Source organism: Gavia stellata, chromosome 23 (assembly GCF_030936135.1).
Source record: "Gavia stellata isolate bGavSte3 chromosome 23, bGavSte3.hap2, whole genome shotgun sequence".
NCBI lineage: Eukaryota > Metazoa > Chordata > Aves > Gaviiformes > Gaviidae > Gavia > Gavia stellata.
The window spans coordinates 7,231,827-7,252,429 of NC_082616.1; the positions used below are offsets into that span (position 1 = coordinate 7,231,827).

Sequence of the window (20,603 nt, forward strand, 5' to 3'; positions counted from 1 at the left end):
GACCCAGTGAGCAGCAGTGGGGTATCGCCTTGCACCGCGGTGCCGTGATGGATGTCGTGTCAGAGCTTCGGCTGCTCCCTTGACCTGACCCTGAATGAGAGCAGGGCTGGTTTCTTCTTTCCTTTGTAGTCTTTAAAGAATTTCCTTTCACTAGGTAATTGCGTTCAGTAGCAGAAATAGAATTATTAGTGGAATAAGGTGTGTTCGGTTTTGCCGTGATGTGAAGCACTGCGTCAGGACACAGCCTCAGAGGAGAGGTTCAGCTGATTTACTCATTTTAGCTCCCATTTTTTTGTAAGATTCCATGGGATTCAGGACGTGAATGGGTTTACGTTCTGCTGCAATGCTAACTTCAGAAGCTTTCAAAAATTCTTAGCAAGCACACTGAGCCCCTGAATTTTCATTTTAAAATTTCACTGTGGAATTTGCTTTTGCCAATGTGTTAAGCTTAGGACATGCTCAGAAATAGCAGGCATGGGTGAAGCCTCATATAATTCACTACTGTGAATTCCAGCTTAAATTTCTAGACAAGGCTTTCCCCATCTGAATATTTTTTTAAAAAAAGGTCTATTTACAGCCAAAGCAATAATTTATGTGTCCCTTCGTACACCGATATATAGGGCAGGGCTAGGTAGAGGTCCCCTGCCTCCGCCAAACCATCTGAGCACTATTCCGTGTTAATTAGTTTGGCAGATGTAATGTCCTTCACGAAATTAATGATTATTGCTGACCCTATTCTATTTTATGACTACCTCTGCTTGACAGAGTAAGTGAAATTATGGCTGTAATCATGTGGATGTTTTGCTTAAACAAAACCAGCATCCTAGGAGGTGGCTGAACAACGCTGTTAACGTGCTCGCTGGATGCTCCATATGGCTGGGAGCTGTCAGCGTGCGAGTCTCAGACAGAAGCAGACTCCAGCTTCATGTTTCCGAGGGAAATCTCTGAGCAGCCCCTCTGGAGAGGCATTCCCTCTTCTCTGCTAAACCGCACGCAAAGTGTAAAGACGGGCATGCCCGGCTCACGCATGAGGTGGGAAAGCGCTGATATAATACTGCACTCGGAGGGTTTTCTCCCCGCGCTGAGGCGATTCCAGCTAGAAACGCCTCCTCGCTGTGCAGCAGCCTACAGTGATAAATTGATGCTGCGGCAGATTTTTTTTTTCTTTTTTTTTTTTTTTGCAGTCTTAGCATAAAACGGTCAAATGATGTTCCACCGCAGAATTCAATTTCACAGTTCAGTTGGGTCCTTGATTACATTGCCAAATTCAGATTAATGTGCATTTAACTAACATGGATCAGGGACTCCTGGCCGGCAGCCAGCAGTAATAGTAGCAACCGTGAGCTGTGTAGAGTTTGCTGCTCTGTCCACCCCTGTGCACTGCCACTGAAATTGATTGATTGAATGAATTCATTGCCATAATTATTTGTAATTGTGCTACATCATGAGCCTGTGTTGAACTGCCCCCCTGCCCTGAGATGCTCCACATGTCGTCAGGAGTCACATATGTTGTATTGTAAATGTGGAGATACTGTTCCGGGAGAAAGAAATGTGTTTTTATTTTAGGTGGGTTTTTTTGTCTTACATCCCTTTTTTTTTTAATTTGGATAGAAGCAAGCTATTATATTTGAGAATGTGAAGTACTCGTTTGCTTTCAGTGTGAGAAGCTTAGAAAAGCTTGGAAAATAAAAAGAAAGAAAGGAACCCGCAAATGAACAAGGCCTCCCATCGGGATAATTTCCTCGGATTTCAGGTGAAATAAATTGTCTCGGATTTCAGGTGAAAATTAGTGGTTTTGTGACACTGCAGTTAAGTAGTGTGTCACTCTGGAAAATGATTTAAGGAATAGTAAATTGAATTAGGCTCCTTGTCATACTCATGTACGCAGTCACTCAAACAGCAGCCGGGAGCGGGGCAAGGCAGGAGGTGATGGGGATTTCAGGGTCCCACCGCCTCCGCAAGAAGATGTTGGGTCATTCTTGAATAGATAGAGAAAAGTGTAAGAAAGGACGAAGGGCTGAGAGTCAAAACCCAGAAACTGGTATTTGAAAGGAAAGACACAAATTGGAATTTGCCAAAGGGCTGCTGGTTGTGAAAGGGATGAAATGTTGGAGGAAATGGCCCAGAGAGCCTGCAGGGCACTGCAAATACAGAGCAAATAAATACATTTTTTGGAGCGTACACTTCATTAAATGAAGACTATTGTATCTACAAACAGGTATCTGGACAGAAAAATGGACCCGAGATGCACAAAACATCTTTTGGTCCTCCCTGGCCTCATTTTAGTGCTGATGAGAGCACAGCAGCCTAATGGTCTAAAAATCTCTTTTCAGATACAGGGCAGCAGTGTCACCTTGAGATGAACAGGGACATGCGGTAACACGTTGTGCCAGCACCTCACCGAGGAACTCCAGGGGTGCTGAAAACAAACCGGGTGGTGAGGGCTGGATGGACAGCAAGAAAGCTGTCTGTTCATTCGCCTTCACTCGTCTGCTTTTGTGTTGCAGGTGGATTATGATCGAGCGCAGCTGGTCGTTAGCCCACCGCTCTCTGGATCGGACACCTACCCCAGGGGCCCCATAAAGCTACCTCAGAGTCAGAGCAAAGTCAGCTATTCAAGCAGCAGCTACCAGTACCCTCTGGTCTACCACAAAGCATCCCACTATCACCAGCCGTCTCTCCAGCCCAGCTCTCCCTATATTTCCACCGCGTCCTACCCCAGCTCCCCAAGTATCACATCAAGTGCTTATCCTCCACCCAGCTGGGGATCCTCCTCAGACCAGCAGCCCTCCAGGGTGTCCCACGAACAGTTCAGAGCTGCCCTGCAGCTTGTGGTCAGCCCCGGTGACCCCCGGGAGTACTTGGACAACTTCATCAAGATCGGGGAGGGCTCCACGGGGATTGTCTGCATCGCCACCGAGAAACACACAGGAAAACAAGTCGCCGTGAAGAAGATGGATCTCAGGAAACAGCAGAGAAGGGAGCTGCTCTTTAATGAGGTACGTTGTTTTGGGTGGTGCAATGGGTTTTGGAGGCGGTAGGTTCAACAGGAGACGTGGGCCAAATGGCAACCTCAAGAGCCAAATTAATATCTTTCTAAAAGAGGTGGTGAGTCCCACGCACATCTGTACTGTCTAAATATTGTATAACCAGACAGTTTCAAGCGAGCTACAGCTCCTCCTGGCTTTAAACCTATAATGCAGTGGGAGGTCACAGTAAACAGCTAAGAAATCTTATCAGCTGGTCCATGCAGCATATCAGGTGCACAGCCATAGCCCGGCTGCCTTTTTCTGACTGTTTGCTGGTATAGTTTATTCTTCTGAGATGGAGGATCCAAACTAACCAGACTATTCAAGAAGCACGTGCACCGTATTCTGGCATATACGTGCTTTTTGTTTCCTCCCTCCTTCCTCTCCTAACCATTAGTAGTTCTTTTGCTTTCTTGATGGTTACTAAAGCAAAGAGCTGACAGTCCCTTTTTCATGGAACTGTCTGTGTTAATTCCCACATCTCCTTCCTGAGTGGTTGCAGCCGGTTCAGAGTCCACAACTGCTTATGGAAGATTGTTCTCCCCATTTACAGTATTTTAAATTTAAGAACACTGGTTCTCATTTGCCATTTTTTCACCCAGTTGTTTGGTGCTGCGAGTTCCTTCTGCAACAGGAAGAGTTTCTCCTTTTTTTCTTCGTACTCCCTTAAAGAAGCTAGTGGTGCGTGTTCTCCGCTCCCTTTTCGAGATCACTTGTGAATAGTCTGATCAATGCCAAAAACATTGCAGGTCCCCAGGGAAACCTATAGTGAGAACAAACTGTTTGCTTCTATCATTTTTTTCCTGTATTTTAGCTGTAAGACGATCTTCCCTCAGCACATGACAGACTGATTTCTTTAAAACTTTTTAAAACTTAACATTTTAAAATTAAAATACTAGTTTTTAACAAACTTCACATCGTTCTCCTTTGCACAGTCCATGACTGTAGTGGGTATTTTGGCTTTGCTTTGCCTCTGCTGGAAGACTGCACTGAATTGCCTTGTGGTAGCTCTAACCAAGCATCTCTTGAACGGTAACATCTTGAAGCAGGTCCTACATGCTGTGCAGGACCAAGCTGCTTCCCTGACACGCTCCAGTCACTTGGGTCATCTGAAAATTTCTTTTCAGCAGTACTGAAATTCCTCCGTCTACACACGGATAATGAAGCCTCCCCTGGCTGTTGTTTTCTCTCCTGATCGCCTTTCTGACGTCCCCCATTACCATGTGGTCGTGGTCACCGCCTTGGCTGTGCGGCTGTTACTGTGGTCCCAATTCTGTGTGGTCCTTTTAGATGTGGGATGTGCGTTGCCTTATGAATATCCCCTGTATTACCAGCTTTCTGTTAAAATCCTGTGCAAAGTACAGTTTGTTGCGAGATGAAGACGACTTTGATGGGTTGAGCAATTGATCAGGTAAAAAAAAATTAATCTCTGTTGTACTGAAAGCAACTGGCAATAAAAAAGCAATGAAATACACAGTCCTGTTCCTGCAGTCTGAAAAAAACCCAACTATCTACCACTTACAATTTAGCAACTAAAGATTCTTCCTTCTTCCTAATGCATTTAGGATGACTGATATTTTTATGTAAATATATTGATTTTGTTTATGTGTTGGCATAAGGATTAGGGAGGATGTGATTCATAGCAGAACCTTTACTAAGCACAAAGAGAAAAGTACAGTGAAAAAGAAGGTCAAAACAAGTGTCAGATAATGCTTGTAGCAATTCACATATCGTCTTTTTCTTCCTCACAGGTTGTAATCATGAGAGATTACCATCATGAAAACGTGGTTGACATGTACAACAGTTACCTTGTTGGCGATGAGCTGTGGGTTGTGATGGAGTTTCTGGAGGGCGGCGCTTTGACAGATATAGTGACTCACACGAGGTGGGTTGGGTGTGCTGTGCCGCAGACCAGCCGCGTAAATCCTCCAGCGTAAGCCGGGCAGGAGGGAGATGCCGCGGCTTTCCTTGGCGGATGCCTCCGGACCTCACCTCCTGCTGAGGGAAGCTGGGTTCCTCCTGGCTCTGTATATGTATTTTTATTTATATATTTATTGCTGTATATTTGTATATATGTATTTTGTATATACAGACAGAATACATATATACAAACATAAAAATACATACATGCATACAATATACATACATGGAAAAATATGTATGCAGGTGGATTATATTATATATATTGTATTATATATTATATATTGTAATGTGATAATACATATTATATTACATATATATAAAAATATATGTATGTATGTGTATAGGTATATATGCATATGTGTGTGTATGTATATACGTATATATACACACACATACTTAGACACTTCCTGTATCTTGCTCACTTTGCCAGCATAAATAAGACACTGCAGGTGAATTCCTGTCAGTACCGGCATTTTTTAAACAGAAGGGAAAGAAAGAGCCGAAAGGGCTTGCTGGTAGATGGGGATTTGCTAGCACTTTAGGAGGTAATTTAGCAGCAACACAACTTTTATCCATTACTTCCTAAAATCTCAAAAAAAAAATCTTCTTTTCCCTGTTTGGTGATCTGTATTGTTTTTGCTGTCATAACTACACCAGTTCTAAGGGTGATTTCTCTCCATACTCATAACCCACGTAACCATGCTGTCAGAAAGGTTAACTGCAAACCAAGCCTAAAACATGATGAGAAAAGTATTTTTATATCAGAATATTTGTGCTTATGGTAGAGCTTGTCCCCATATCTCAGTTAATAGTGTACCTTTAAAGAAGGTGATTCGCCAGCACAAGGGCTGTAGTGTATGGAACTGCTCTTCCTCTTGAGTGGAGCCATTAGATTTTACAGCCCTCTTTACATCTGCCTTTCACTCATCTTTTCCTGATGAGCAGAATAAAATGAGATAGGGAAGAGGAATTCTTTATTTAATTTCTTCCTCTTGAATAAAAAAAAATAAAAATTCCCACACCAAACCATTGGGAGAGTATTTAGGTGAGCAAGAAGAGAAGCCAGGAATAGTATATAAGAAAATTTGTCTTCTCTCATAGTTTAATGATGCTCTTAGATCCTAGCAAAAGCAGAGTTGTGTATTTTTTAGTGTTGCCTTAGCTGATGTGCTGAAATAAATCACAATATTGAAAGTCATATGTTAACTACTGCACCCCAAAACATTAAAAGCTCTATCTTAGATATTTCTGACAGGAGTTTAATGGCAAACAGATGTTCCCAGGACACCACTTCTTAAGAGCTGTCATCTATTTTTTTACTCAAAATAGTCTTTCGTTAATCTCCTGGGGTTTTTTTACACTGCCTGACCTTCCCTCAAAGATGTAGCTAAAATACTGCCAATGGCACACAACGTTAAAGTGGAAATCTCCACAGGTAATTTTCTGCTCACGCAGTGGAGATGCTGGGGACATCCGGCGATGGGGCAGCGGTACCGGGGTGCACGACCCAGCCCGGCTGTCGCCATCGCACTGTGGCAGACGGCTTCTTCCAGAACGGGGTTTTGCACACATGCACAGAAATGAGGACTCTTGCTGTTCATTTTCCTAATGAAACACCCTGAATATTTTTGTAGAAGGCATAAAAGCAGAGAAGTGCTCTCGAAGAGCTACACCCAGAGCCTGATGTTTTGTCTGCACATTTAAGAGTGTTTTTTCTCCTATTTATTCCATGTCTGTTTCCATCCCAGTAGTGATTTACCCTCCTTGGCAAGCAGTGAGTTTACTGTAAATAAGGCATTTCCGTTATTTCCCAGAGGGAAGCAGGCTCACTGTAACAGGCTACATCCCATAGTACACTCTGCTTTTTCAGTGCTGCAGGGAGGCTGACTTACCCAGACCTTGTTGCAGAGTTGTTCCTCACCCCTCATCTCCCCTTTTTTGACAGAAATAGGACCAGACAGTCACCCCACAGAGCCGTTGCCTGAAAGATCTCCTGGCTGTCTGTATACTGGTGTGAAGGGGGACTTGTGCCTCTTCGCTCCAGCTCCCCTTTCCCTCTGTCCTCGTTAACGCCTAGCTCATTTTTCCACCTTGCTGTTCCAGGATGAACGAGGAGCAGATAGCGACCGTCTGCCTGTCCGTCCTGAGAGCCCTGTCCTACCTGCACAACCAAGGTGTCATCCACCGTGACATCAAAAGCGACTCCATCCTTCTCACAAGCGACGGGAGGGTGAGTGCTCAACGTTTCCCCTGCCATCTCTTGGGGCTGGCCTGAAAATAGCTGTGCACGTTGAAAGTGACACTACCTTAAAAAAACTAGGCGTGTTTTCACACCAGGCGTGTGAAACCAAGGGATGTGACCTGTGAGTAACTTCTTAGAGAGCTGAATCAGAAAAACACAGGCCTGGCCTGGCCAGTGATTGACATCTGCGTGCATGCAGAGTCCTGGGGGGGGATCGGAGCCCTCAAAAGGCAGTGGCAGAAGAAACTATGCCACATGGGTGATAGGTGATGGGAAACCTTTTACGCTGCAGCACTGCTACTCTGATGACTCTCAAAAAGTATTTTCTTTTTACTATATTTAGTTATCTTTAATTAGCAAGCTTCTATACGTTTGCTATGTTTTCCCAAGCTAGTTAGGAGGCTAACATCAATCTATGCGAATAGGAAATACCCTGCGTTACTGCTGAAACGCTCTCTTGAGTAGCTTTTACCATAGGTACACTTAAAAGATGCTTGATAACACCTGTCCCACACTTCCATTTACTTGGATGGGATGCTGCTGTCAGTGTATTGGTCTGTCTTTGTGGTGTTAATGAGTGGGGAGAGAGGGGGACAAAATGCTGCACATGACCTGCTCAGTAAGCAAAACAAAGTTTGCATGCAAAAAAAAATCACTGCAGCAGTGTTTCGTCCCAAAGAAATTATTATTTCCTTACAAGGAGAAGGGCGGGTTTGGGCAGTGGTATTTCTGGGCACACACAGCCGTAAAACTTGAGGCATCTAAAACTCGGGGCAGCCAAAGGCTTAGGTGGAGGGAGGCAAATCACTCTTAAATAGAAGACCCTAATTTCTGCTTGAGTTAGGCTCTACTTTACATCTCACCTTGTGGTCCTATTGGGATAATTTGAGTAGAAACTAATGCGGTCATGGCCAGTGAGTCCCGTAAGCAGGGCTTGAAGGGTTGCTCCACTGACATTACACACCTGTCTAAAGCAAGACTTAGCGGGTTGGACTGAGCCCAAGAGCACCCGGTCAGTCTGGAACCAAACCTAGATCTTCTCCTTCAGAAGGTAAAACTCTTGGCTTCCCAGGCCTGGCCTGATTCCCCAATCAAAGGCTCGCCTTTATAATTTGATTCCCACTTCACCAAGGGAGAGCAATTTTCTTCCTGCAGGCTGCTCCTGTTAATCCTGTCGGGGGAAGAAAATTCCACATGTGTAGGAGTTTTTCAGTTGTGGTTTCAATCCGTGTTGCTGAAACAGCATCTGATCTGCTCTCAGGATCTGCATACAGTGCCTCATTATACTCATTACTCTGGCACTTATTATCTGCATTGCAGATTTCTTCATGGCTCTGTTGTGCAATTATCTTTTTTTAGAAAATCGTCTTCTTTTATGTACTCGAATGAGCAATAGATAGGCAAAAACTCTCGTGCTGCTACAAAAGAAGATTGGGCTCTGCTTCCAAAATATGCATTATTTCTGCCATTCTTCATCCTGTAAACTGACAAATACATTTAGCACAGAGCACTTGGCTATTATTTGCTTTGTTTTAGAAATACCAACAATCATTTCGTAATTCTGTTAAAAATAATACCCTTAGTTTTAAAAAAAGTAATGTCTGTACTGGATCCAAAAGAAAACAAGTCAGTGCTGATAACAAAATGCTGGTCTATGCCATGCAGGGATTTATGCATCTTCCCACTTCAGTTGTCCTGGGGTTGTTTGGGCTCACTTCGTATCCCCAGGCGCCAAGTACGTGATCAGATACACGGCTTGTGGACCTTGGCCACGCGTCACTGTTGCACTGTGCTGTGTATAGCTGGGGGTGACGGGGGTTAGGCTAATATCCAGGAAAACCCTTACGATGGCTTCTAGGCTTCCAAATAACTACCTGGGGGGGGTGGGTGGGAAAAAAAAGACTTTAGCCTTAAGGACCAAGCTGTTTCTGGAAGGGGTGATGCCATCAACACTCAGACCAGCTTGGTTTGGTTGGGGGATGGAGGAGTTTTCACCTTGGAGTTGTACAGCACCAGGGAGGGGGAGGCGATAATTTTCCATAATTTTTGTTGTAAAAAAAAACCTGGCATAAAAGTATGAGCAGGCACATGATGCAGCAAGAGCTGCTCTCCAGAGTGCTTGTGTATCCCATTACTTCTATTTCAGGTCACTGCCACAGCTACTCAAGGACAGCACCGTCTTTTATTCCTGAGTCCCCTAGCAAAAGGAGCAGGTCCTCTTACCTCTTACAACCATTTTGGAAGAGTCTTGTACCCTTCCCTGCCTTCCCCAAATTAGCTCCCCTACTACATAAAGACGACAGTTTCTTTAGTTATAATCTACAGCGTGAGGTCCTGGTCTTGAAAAATCAGTGGCAGGGGTATTGCTGTCTGTGGTAAAAGAAAATGGGGTGAATGCCACTTGTTTCATCTGTTTTCTGGCAAACTCACAGATCATATACCTGATGCAAAAATAGGAATGGTGTGTATCACTTGAAATATGTATATTATTGAATATCAGTATATATACACAGAGTACAAACATGGGGTGTATATATATGCAGTAACAAATTCATTATAAAACACTAGTACTTCAGAATTGTTTGCTTTCCTTCTATTTTTTAAATATTATAAGCCATTTATCACCTCCACATCTTTTGGTGGTGGAGAGGCAATGACCTATGACAGGTGATCTTAGTAACGAGCACCACTGCCACTCTCTCCTACTTCTTTCCCTTGCCTTCATTTTAATGAGCCGCTGAGCCACACGTTCCCCAGCCGTCTCCAGCCCCACTTCCAAACCTGTGCTGCTGTCCTGTCCCAGGCAAATGCTGCAGCTCCGTCCCTGTCCCCCCAGCTGCAGCTGGAGATGTCTGTCTCAGAGGCACGTGTGTCTCGGAGGAATTTGCCTTTTTATTCAAGAGGGGCTTTTTCTTTTTTACTTTTCAGATAAAATTGTCTGACTTTGGGTTCTGCGCCCAAGTGTCAAAGGAGGTCCCCAGGAGGAAGTCGCTAGTTGGGACGCCGTATTGGATGGCACCGGAGGTGATATCCCGCCTGCCCTACGGCACTGAGGTGAGTACAGCGGGGCACCACGTGCTCGCGCGGACCCAGGGCGGCTGTTCTGCCTCTGCATGGTGCCTCGGTCGACCCCACTCAGCCCTTCAGAACCGTGCAGTTCAAATGCACTTATGCAGCTATGCTAAATAGCAGCAATTATGTTTGCCCCAGAGTGCTACATCGTGCCTTATTTTAAAGTATTTTTCCAAGACGAAGTTATTAACGACTCCATTTAGCGCACTAAACAATGTAATGCCTTTACATATTTTAGCTTAGGGTGCTGTATTAAAGGAAACTGCCATCATTTTCACATCATGAAAGACCCTTTGATAATCTTTAAGATCAAGCCTGCAAGCTGGAGCTGCAGTTACTGGTGTCTACACCTGCATATGCCAAACCAGCAGCCAAATCACATGCCCCTACTGCAAAGCCAGGTCACATCAGTATTTGCACAGACCTGCAGGCAGAGGCGCACGCTGCTTCCATCCAGCTAAGGCCTGAGATCCCCATCCTCTGGAGGAGTGCCGGTAAAGGCACAGGCATGGTCCTGTAGGGTCCCAAACACGGGAGCCGGCAGGGTGGGTTGCATTGCCACCCTCTGTTGCAGCGTTCGTCTCCACATCAGCTCATTCCTTGCAGTCATTGCTCTCATTAGTTGAGAGACGAGGGCTGGGGGGGAGGAAAGCATATCTGTGGGAACTATTTTAAGTGCTGCCAAATGGTCTGAAAAAGGCAATTCACACATTTTTATTGGAGCCCTTCAGATGAGACCAGCAAGGTGGGGGCCCGGCAGCTCTGCAGTGCCATACCCCATCCGTTAGGAAGCTCTGAGTCACGGCACTTCTGCACTGCCAGCCTGGGAAGAACAATCCCCTCTCCCGCGCTCAGCCGTGACAGTGACTCACGCCTCCCCAGCCAGAAACGTGGGTGTATTTTCTCCTCTGCGTGGTGAGGGGAGTCGTCTTCTGCTTGACAGTGCCTATAGAAACAGCTGCAGAGAGCAAACCTGCAAGATAACTACAGATAGGTATAGATATATATTTACACACAGATACACACATATATACCTATATATACACACCAGAGAGGGGGAAATGAGCCAAGGCCTGAGACAGGAGATGCTGCATCTTCACATTGCACAGAGCAGGGACTGATCTGGCACAGGGAGGGAGAGCGCCCGCCCGAGAGCGAGGGCACTGACGTTCACCCAGGACGTGTGGCGTTGTAGAAGACATTTCAGGGACAATAATATCATCTATTATTAGCCCATTAATAACACTGAAGGTACTATAAAGTGGCTGCCCTTATGGCTACATTAGGTTTCCCCACCAGGAGGGAAAGGTTGGGGGGGGCAGGAAAGGCTTTAAACTGAAGGCTAGTGTTGGCAAAAGAGCAAAAGCAGTATGAACTGGCCTTGGCTGTATTTGGGCTGGCAAATGACAGGACTTACAGTCATCAGGATTGGGATTCTGGAGCAGCTCTGCAGCAGGCCAAGATGAAAAAAAAAAAAAAAAGGTGTGTGGTTTTTTTTTTTTTTTAAGCTGGAGCTGAATCACTTTCCAAAGGGATTATGTAATGTGCTCGCTGGAAATGGGCCCGGGTGTAGCAAGTGCTTGTGTTTGCCTTGCGGTCTCAGCTGGAGTTCCTGTAGTCTCTAAGATTCCGAGGAAGCAGAGTAACTGATTTCACAGCAGCTGAATTGTACTCTGCTCTCCCACTAGCTGCACCTTTCTGCAGCATTGCAGAGCCAACCTGGGGTAACTATTCAGTGGGTGCAAATCAGGGCAGCTGAAATACAACACAGTAGGGTGCAGCCAGCCTCTCAAACGAGCGTGCCTTAGCAGTGCTTCCAGTGGACATCACCTAAACCAGCTGCAGACCTGGGTTTGTAAGTCACTTCTAATTTATTTTTTTCAATGCACGCACTTACTGCTCAGAAGAAAAAATTGTTGTTGGCTGGTTAAAAAAGAAAGATTTCTGGTGCTGGCTCACCAGACTGTTGGCTTAGCCTGGACACAGACAGCAGGTACAATAGCATGAGCCAGCTCAGAGGTTTGCAGGAGCCCAAGTGTTGAGCCTGTTAGCCCCCTCTCTGCACTACCAGTGGTGTTTACGAATGGACTGTGTGTTACAGGTGGATATCTGGTCCCTGGGCATCATGGTGATAGAGATGATAGACGGCGAACCTCCCTACTTCAATGAGCCGCCGCTGCAGGCCATGCGCCGAATTCGGGATAACTTACCACCCCGGGTGAAGGACATGCACAAGGTGAGACTTCCCATAGGTGATGAGGGGCTTGCATGTATAAATGTTTAATAAAACCATAGCCACACACTTCCATGCCCAAAGGATAAATTGCATCTTTAAGGTACCACCTTGAGCAGGGGGTCCTACATAGGACTTGTGTGGGAAGGATGTGAAGCCAAAGCCATCAGCAAACCATAGCCTTTGTGTGCCTGTCCTGGCTTTGCTTTTGCATGGAGTGATGGCGAAGGGAGCTGGGCAAAGCCTCGGGCTCCTTGCGCTTCCCACCCTGCCCAAGGACCAGTGCAAGTTGGCCGATCAGCCCTGCTGCGGATGGGTTGGTACATCCGCGCCCAGTGCCAAAGCCTTTGGGTACTTCCCATTTTGGTTGTGCTTCTAGAAGTCAGACCTGAGCCCTCAGTGTATGTAAATGCTTTTCTCACCCACCGCATGCACAGCTAGGCAGCATGTGCTGTTCTGCACCCTACTGATCTCCAAATACTTCTCAACATGAACAGCACATAGAAGACACACGGCCCTACAGCTCAGTACATCTATTGCCGTAGGAAACCTCCGTGTGTCCCTTGTCTTCCCAAGAAAAGCAGTGTGCACAGACCCAGCGTAGGCTGGAAATGGGTGTCTTTCTTTGTCCCTAATGCCAGTGCGATGTTGCAGGTCTCCTCGGTCCTCCGGGGCTTCCTGGACTCGATGCTGGTGCGGGAGCCCTCGCAGAGAGCCACAGCACAGGAACTGTTGCGACACCCTTTTCTCAAACTGGCTGGGCCCCCTTCTTGCATTGTGCCCCTCATGAGGCAGCACAGGCACCGCTGAAGCCAGTAACTTTTCGGGAGGAGGTCGGTGGAGAGTCTGGATAACGGCCGCACAGGAATCCCAGCGGTTGTGTGGGAACCGCGGGCAGGAAGGATTGAAACCTTGCGGAGGAAAACCAGCCCGGTGGAAATAACGCGGTGTATAAAAACCAGAGGAGGTGCTCTCCGGGGCTGCGAGGGACCCGCCAGCTGGGTGGCCACGCTCCACTGTGGACCATCGCTCTCCAGCGCTGTCGTCATCTTGGCCATCCAGGCAGAAAGCGCCAAATGCAAACAAGGTTGGAAAGATAATTAGTAGAGGTTAGCAAAACTGGAGTGAAACACCAGAATTTTATTGCAGGCTACAGCACTTCTATTTCAGAAGAACACTTTTCTGACAAAAAAAGCACTTTTTATCTCAGTCATAGCAGCGCAATGTATTTTGCAACAAATTTGTAATTTTCTGTACAGTACGTTTTGATAATTTGCAGTACTTTGTCATGTAACTGTTGTGTTAGTTGAAGTAATAAGTGTAATTTAGCAAGAATTTGAGAAGATAAAGTTTCCTACTTTTTTAACCCTTTTGAAAACAGAAAAAAAAAAAAAATCCCACCCCACGTTTAGGACGTTAGAAGGGTTTGCAGATTTTCCGTTGGGGCGAGGAGAGCGCTCATCCCACCGTCATGGCAGCCTGAAGAGCCAACGCTAACCGATGCTTGTGGGAGCCCTGGCAGTCTGGCTTGGGGTGCTCGCCCTCTCAGCGCTACCGGTGACGCAGTGGCCGTCAGAGCTGCTGCTGAATGTTAGCGGTCATCAGGGTCTCCCTCATCTCCCCGTGTCTCCAGGGGTGGGAGCTAACGCATCCAACGTACCTTCGCTCAAGGGTCATCTTCTCATGCCATGGCGGTCCCTTCGTTTTATGCCACCGAAAGGCCAGTTTTGTTACCACAAAAATCTCCGTTACTTCTGTCCTGCTCTGGAAGCGGAAACGAACAGCTGGAATCCGTCTGCCCGCCCAGTGGATACCCTCCAGAGCTCAAACAGACCATTGTGATGCGTTCCGAGATGTTTGCCATATAGAAGTCGTGCTGCTGTCTAGACCTTTTTGAATGTTGATGCAACAGTTGACTACTACGGTACAATTTTGTGTTATTTGTTGGATGACTTTGCATGTTAACTGTAGGCCTAAATAGATTTGCCTTTAAAATTTTTAGAAGTGCTTCATAATTATTTCAATGATAAATGAATTTTATTTATTAATTATTAGTTCTTTTTAATTATGTATAATATGAAAGCCATGTTTTTTCAAGGGTTTTTTTTCTTACTGACCTCATTTTACAGTATCATTAAGAAACACAAAGCCAATTTTGTGAAAACACAGTTGGTTTCTTTCTTACTATGGAATTTCATAGTGAATAAATTAATTGTTATTTATTGTAGTAAATTATAAACCAAACATCTAGACCTGGCAGGAGTTGCTTCTTAAAGATCTTCCTCCAGGACAAAAGAGTTGCCAATAGTAAAGCAGCTCCTTTAGTACTGCCCTTAAAAAGTTAGAGACTATTTAAAGGGAGAGAAGCAATTAAAAACAAAAAGAAAAGAGGAGATAAATACTAACTGGAACATTGAATAAATGTTCTTACATCCGTGTGTCTTACTCCCCGCTGCTTTCTCCTCTTAACCCTGTTTGCACATTTTAAGAAGACACTAAAGAAAATGTGTTTGGCTCCCGCCGCCCCACCGCAAACAGGCGGCCGGTACCCCCCCGGAGAGACCTGGAAGAGAGCGCAGCGCCCACGGCGTTCTGAGGTGTTTCTATTTTGTAGTCTTGACAACTCAGGAAAACAGGCTGCACCAGTAAAGGCAATGACATACAGGTGAAACCATAATACTAGCCACAAAAGTAAGCTTTTTTAACCATCTTTGAATAAAAAAGGGGGTTGGGGTTGGTGGGGATTTTTTTCTTCAATATTCAGCACATTTTAGGCTGTACAAGTGAAGAATTTTCTGCAACTTTCTTATCATTAGATACTTTAAACAGTATTCATCAAGTTTACTGAAAGTTTTGTCTATTTCAAAGGGTTTTTTGTGAACACCAACTACTGGTGAGACAAATGCACATGCAAGTTAAATAAATTAATTAATAAATGCTTTAATTTTCAGTGTGCTTTTTTTCCCCATGCTTTGTTTCTGTTTTTTTAATTGGACGCAGGCACACAGTACTGGACCAAGCAAATAGCAAGAAAAAAAAGAGGGTCCTTGTATATATGTGCGATACATAAACACACACACAACACATATTAAAAAAAATATATATATAGAAATAGATAGATAGATTTATAGAGCTGCCCCTAGTGATTTGACAGTGTCAGTGGCTGCGTTGAAAGGCAGCTGCTTGGCCGTGGTCCCTTGGTGCTCGTCGCAGCCACGTCCTGACTCCTGGGTGGGGTGTTGCTGGGAAAGCCCAGCCTCAGTGATGGTCCCAGGGGTTGAGCTCCAGTACCATGAGGGCTTGGGGTTAGGAGAGCCACTGCATCCCAAATAAAACGTGTGCCTGCCCACCAGCCACGGGAAGCTGACAGGCAGGAGTCAGGGACTGTATGGGCGCAAGAAAATAGGTTGGTTTGTAGTTTTTGATTGTATTTATTGGTTTAAGATAACTTGCAAAGTGAAATGCTGCTGTCCAGCTATAATTTTCCAAATTAAGATGGTAGGAATAAGACCTCAAAAAAAAGAACATCTCAGTGTCAATAAATTTTTCTCCTGGTTGATGGCACAATCACTGCATAAAACCCCTATAATGAGCTACTGGACATGAGTAAAAATAAGAAGCTTGAGATTCTGACTCTGCCTCGACCCGAAATTAAGAAAAAAAAAAAAAAGACTTAACAGTTGTCCCAAGCACATCAGACTTAACAAACAAGGACCAGCAGGTAGGAAGAGGCAAAAGAGCCCCGACATGACTGAAAAAAATAAAAATCATTTTTAATTTGCCATAAGGAGGAAAGTGCAAAGGCTTAGGGTTTGCAGTGCAACAGGGTGAGGCAAAACCAGGCAGCCTATGAGCTAAATACCCTAAATACCTCACCAGAAAAAAACCCCAAAGTGAGGGGGGAAATAATGGAGGGAAATAATCATGCCAATCCACATCATCAGTCTTTGCAAAAACCTTGACATGGGAGTTTTGTTTCTCCCTGGAATCTTCCCACGCCCGAAGAGGCCAGCCCTGAGCAGGCCCGGCGTGCCCGTGTCATGCACCAGCCTCCCTCTTCTCCATGCACCAAAACACCTCCCCGCGGCAGCAATCACCAGGGTGGTTTCTCAGGCTGAAGCAAAATGATGTAGTTACAGAAATTAGAGAAATAGCCATTTCAACCCAAGATGCCATGATTTAGCCATTCTGAGAGCCTCCCCCATACACACACCCACACTTATACACAACTTCTCGTCTACACACAGGAAAAAATTCCCTGGCTCACCAGTCAGCAACACCAGCACTTGAAACACCCAGACATCCCGTTGCGGTCAGTCATGTTGTACAGAAAATTTTGAGAAGCGATCAGCACACCCATAGTGCTCTGTATATGAAGTACTCCAGACCATTGAACCATTTCCACCTTCCTTTCCTTCCCCGCCCCCCCCAAATCCCCCCTTTTTTTTTTTTTCCTTGTCCTTAATTTTTGGCTCATAATCATTCAGCGCTCATGCCTAGTGAAAACATTCCTCCCAGGCTCACCAGTAGCACCATCGGGCAGCTAACAAGGCTACAATATTATTTGCTCCCTTAAGCATCTTCAAATCTTATAAATGAGATTTTACATTACTTTTGGTTGCTGACATCAGTAAATGTTTCAAAATGCATTAGCCATCACTCAAAAAAAAAAAAAAAAACACCAACCTAACTTCAGCTGTTTCACCCCACAGCACTTCAACTAAAGCCAGAGCCAGCCAAAAAAAAAAAAAAAAAAAAAAACAGGGAATAACCATGGCTTGTTACCTTAGGCTACACAGTCAACTGGGCTGTGTTCCTCCCCCTCTCTGCAAATGTGTTCCTTGGGTAACCTCTGTAGGCGCATCCCCAGTCTCATCTCCTGCAAACTGATGGCTCTTGAGCCCTTATCCCGGTTCCTGCAGTGTCCATGCTGCGGAAGCTGCTTCCTCCATCACTATTACCTTGTGGGCTGCACAATCTTGCCCTTGTTGGGCGTCTCAGCAAAAAAAATACACTCTTTAGTTCTAGGTTTTTTAGATACCAGATGTTGGGAGCATCCATTCACCCAGAAGATGTCTTCATCTGCTGCACCAGCTGAGGCTGAGCTCCACGTATGGCCAATTACTCCAATGCATTTATTCCCTCCTGTCACTAAGGAACAATGGCTTTTGCTGAGGTCCCCAGTTCTAAAGGTATTCACAAATACTCATCATTTCAGTAGCAGAGACCGGGACATTTACTGGCTATATGTAAAACTCCCCTCCTCAGCAGTACATCAATAATTTATAATAAGTACTTTCTAAGTAAGTAAAAGTCATTAACAGCTGCTTTAATAAGTGCTTAATTATTACAGGTCCTTATAGAGCTCAATAGGTTGGTAAGTTCTTGTATTTATCCACCTTCTACTACGGTGTTCATAAACATCTATAGAGCAATGTGTTCAAGCTCATGATACGCTACTGATGAACAAAAGCTAACTATAAAATGAAATCACAATAAAAGCGCTGCCATCCTCAAGCTGCTGCTGTAGTTCGATGGGCAGGAGGGAAGCTGGAGAGCTTTTTTAACCTCTTTCATAAATAATTCTTCAAAAATTAAATGTCAAAAATCAAATTGATAGAAAATTCAGATCAAATTCAGTAAATAATTGTTAGCAAAAGAATGGAAAGAAAAGATTCAAAGGGTTTTCTTTCAATATCTTAAATAACTTTTTCTTTAAACAAGATACATCAGTCTGGGGCACAATGCAAACCATCATTGAACTGAAATTACTATTTCCTTTCTTCCCAAAAAAAAAGAGAGAAAAACCATTTCAGTCCAACAAGGAATTATTTTCTATCATCACCTCGCTATCTCAATTCAGAAAACCAAGAAATGAATTAGTGCACTCACGCAGCTCTGTTCCTGATAGCTCACAGACACTTTCACCCTGAAGGTGATGCTGAGCAGTAGCTAAGGGAAACCTCTATCATCTGACATGAAAAGCAGCGGAAGTTCTTAAGGTATATGGGCTTAGGTCACAAGAGCTGCATCAGCTTTTGGGGATTGTCCTCTCGTCAGATGACCGATGCCATCACTTCAATGCCTTGGCCAACGCTCAAGCAGTGGGATCAGTCAAGGACGGTTCCCTATGAGTGGTGAGGACAGTGTTTTCCTTGAGCTGCTCTGCTACGACTGCCCTTACAGGGTCACTGCAGGTTGAATTAAAATTAGTTTGCAAAGTCAACCATAAATTAGAATTTTTTTTCCCTCTCAAATACATGTAGATGTTTGAGAGAGTCTCCCTGTTACAACAGGCAGGTCTTGCTCGCTTTCTGCAAATGGGGAAGCAACAACATGACCTACAAGGTGCTAAAACCCACCAGCAGCTTTGCCTGAACAAGACACAACAAACTCCAGTTTCTCCAAAAACCAGCCTGGAGATACATTCAGACACCAGCTCCATCCACCAGCCACTGCCCCTCCTAAGAGTGACACTAAGGCAGCTAAGCCAAGCCCCAGGTTTTGTTGCCTTCAAACAGCTCCACGTAAACCCCAAATTGTAGCTTCCAAGGGAAGATAAAGGTTAAACGTAGCCTGTCAAATGCTGGAGGGGTGCAGAGTGGTGGGTTTCCCACCTCTTGCTCTGGTTTTGAGAAGTACCTGTCAACCCCACCCCAGCTACGGACAATCCTTCCTGCCTCCAAACCTGCTCTGCAAACTAAGTATGATTTCTACGGGTTATAAGAAACTATAGTGCAAATGGGCTTGCCACTGATGGCTTGTGCGAGGAGCCATCACACAAGGCAAAAGCAGGAGGCCAAGAGGAAGGAGCATAAAGACTTTGCTTGGTTGGGTATTTTGGAATACTTTACAGCTATCCTGCCTCTGCCACCAGCTATGCATCGGCTGGATGCACTGAGGGGCCACGGGAAGTAGCTGAGACATGCAAGTCCACTACTGGTACGGTCATCCCTTCATTGGGTTAAAAATCCTGGGGGGATCAGAAATCAAGAACACTTATAAAAATGCTGCAATGTGCGTTTCCTTATCTCTGTAAGGCTCCTACTAAAGGCAAGTTGAGGGCAAGTAGCTCTTTTTTATGTCACCCGTTTAAAATTTTTATACCCAAAAGGATACGCAACTAAAGTTTTGCAAGAAAGAAAAAAAACCCAAGAGGAATGGGTGCTGATGAATGTGAAAAGAGGGAGGGAAAAAAGCCCTTATGGGGTCTCTTAGAGAAACAGATGGCACAGAAGAAAAATAAGATCCTCTTCCTTGTTTCCAGCCACAAAGTCCTTCTCTTCCCCCATTTTTCACAGACAACGTCCCAACTCTTTTATATCTCTGATTACACTCAACTGAACTCAACTGTCCTGCCCCACCACTGCTCATCCGCACAACCGTGCCATCCCAATGGCTTCTTCCTGCAGCCACCTTGCCAAAACACGCTATGAAGGAGACCAGTGACAACGGAGGGGTTCCTTTGGCATTAGTACTTCAGCTGTTTGCTTGCTTTTTTATTTTATTGTATTTTTTTGGATGTCAAATACAGGAGCTGATCAGCTCCAGGCTGATGGGAGCTGGCTGGGAGAGCCTTTCGGGCTGGAGGGCAGACAAGAGCAAGGCAGGACAAAGCTGGTAACTATGGCCCCTCTCTATTAAGGATGAACCTTTAATCCTTTTATTCACCCTCCTGCTACCTATGGCTTTTTCTGGCTGTCTCTAAAAGAACCTTTTCTTTTCTTTTTTTTTTAAATAATAATCAGCTCAGTGTAGGCAGTGGCACTTGGTCAGCCTAAAGCCCACCCAGGACACTTTCACTGGAGTTCTAAAAGAAAAGGGCAAAGCCACAAGCATCATTAGCACCATAATTTTGCTTCTTACATCCAAATGAGAAAACAAAAAGGTGAGCACAACACAGAAATGAGACCAGGAGCAAGACAGGACTGAAAGGAGGCTCTTGCTGCATCCATCTTTGTCTTCACCTTTGACAAAAAAAACCTCATAAATTTTGGAGGAGGCTGCAGCATTAAAAAGCAGTTAATTTTCTCCTCTTCCACTTCTCAACATTGAAATTACTATTTTTCTTGGCCTATTACCCTGTTTTAAACTGAAGGGGGAC

The 20,603-nt window shown here is 44.9% G+C and overlaps 1 protein-coding gene across 1 annotated transcript in view; it reads left to right on the top strand.

Annotated features, from left to right (window-relative positions):
* Positions 1-13,309, top strand: part of PAK5 (p21 (RAC1) activated kinase 5) — a 39,096-nt gene extending 25,787 nt beyond the window's left edge. The window contains exons 3-8 of the mRNA XM_059828521.1: positions 2,508-2,999; positions 4,781-4,914; positions 7,056-7,182; positions 10,123-10,248; positions 12,368-12,502; positions 13,154-13,309. Coding sequence (XP_059684504.1) covers positions 2,508-2,999; positions 4,781-4,914; positions 7,056-7,182; positions 10,123-10,248; positions 12,368-12,502; positions 13,154-13,309 — 1,170 coding nt within the window. The remainder of the gene's footprint in view (positions 1-2,507; positions 3,000-4,780; positions 4,915-7,055; positions 7,183-10,122; positions 10,249-12,367; positions 12,503-13,153) is intronic.
* Positions 13,310-20,603: the final 7,294 nt, after the last annotated feature.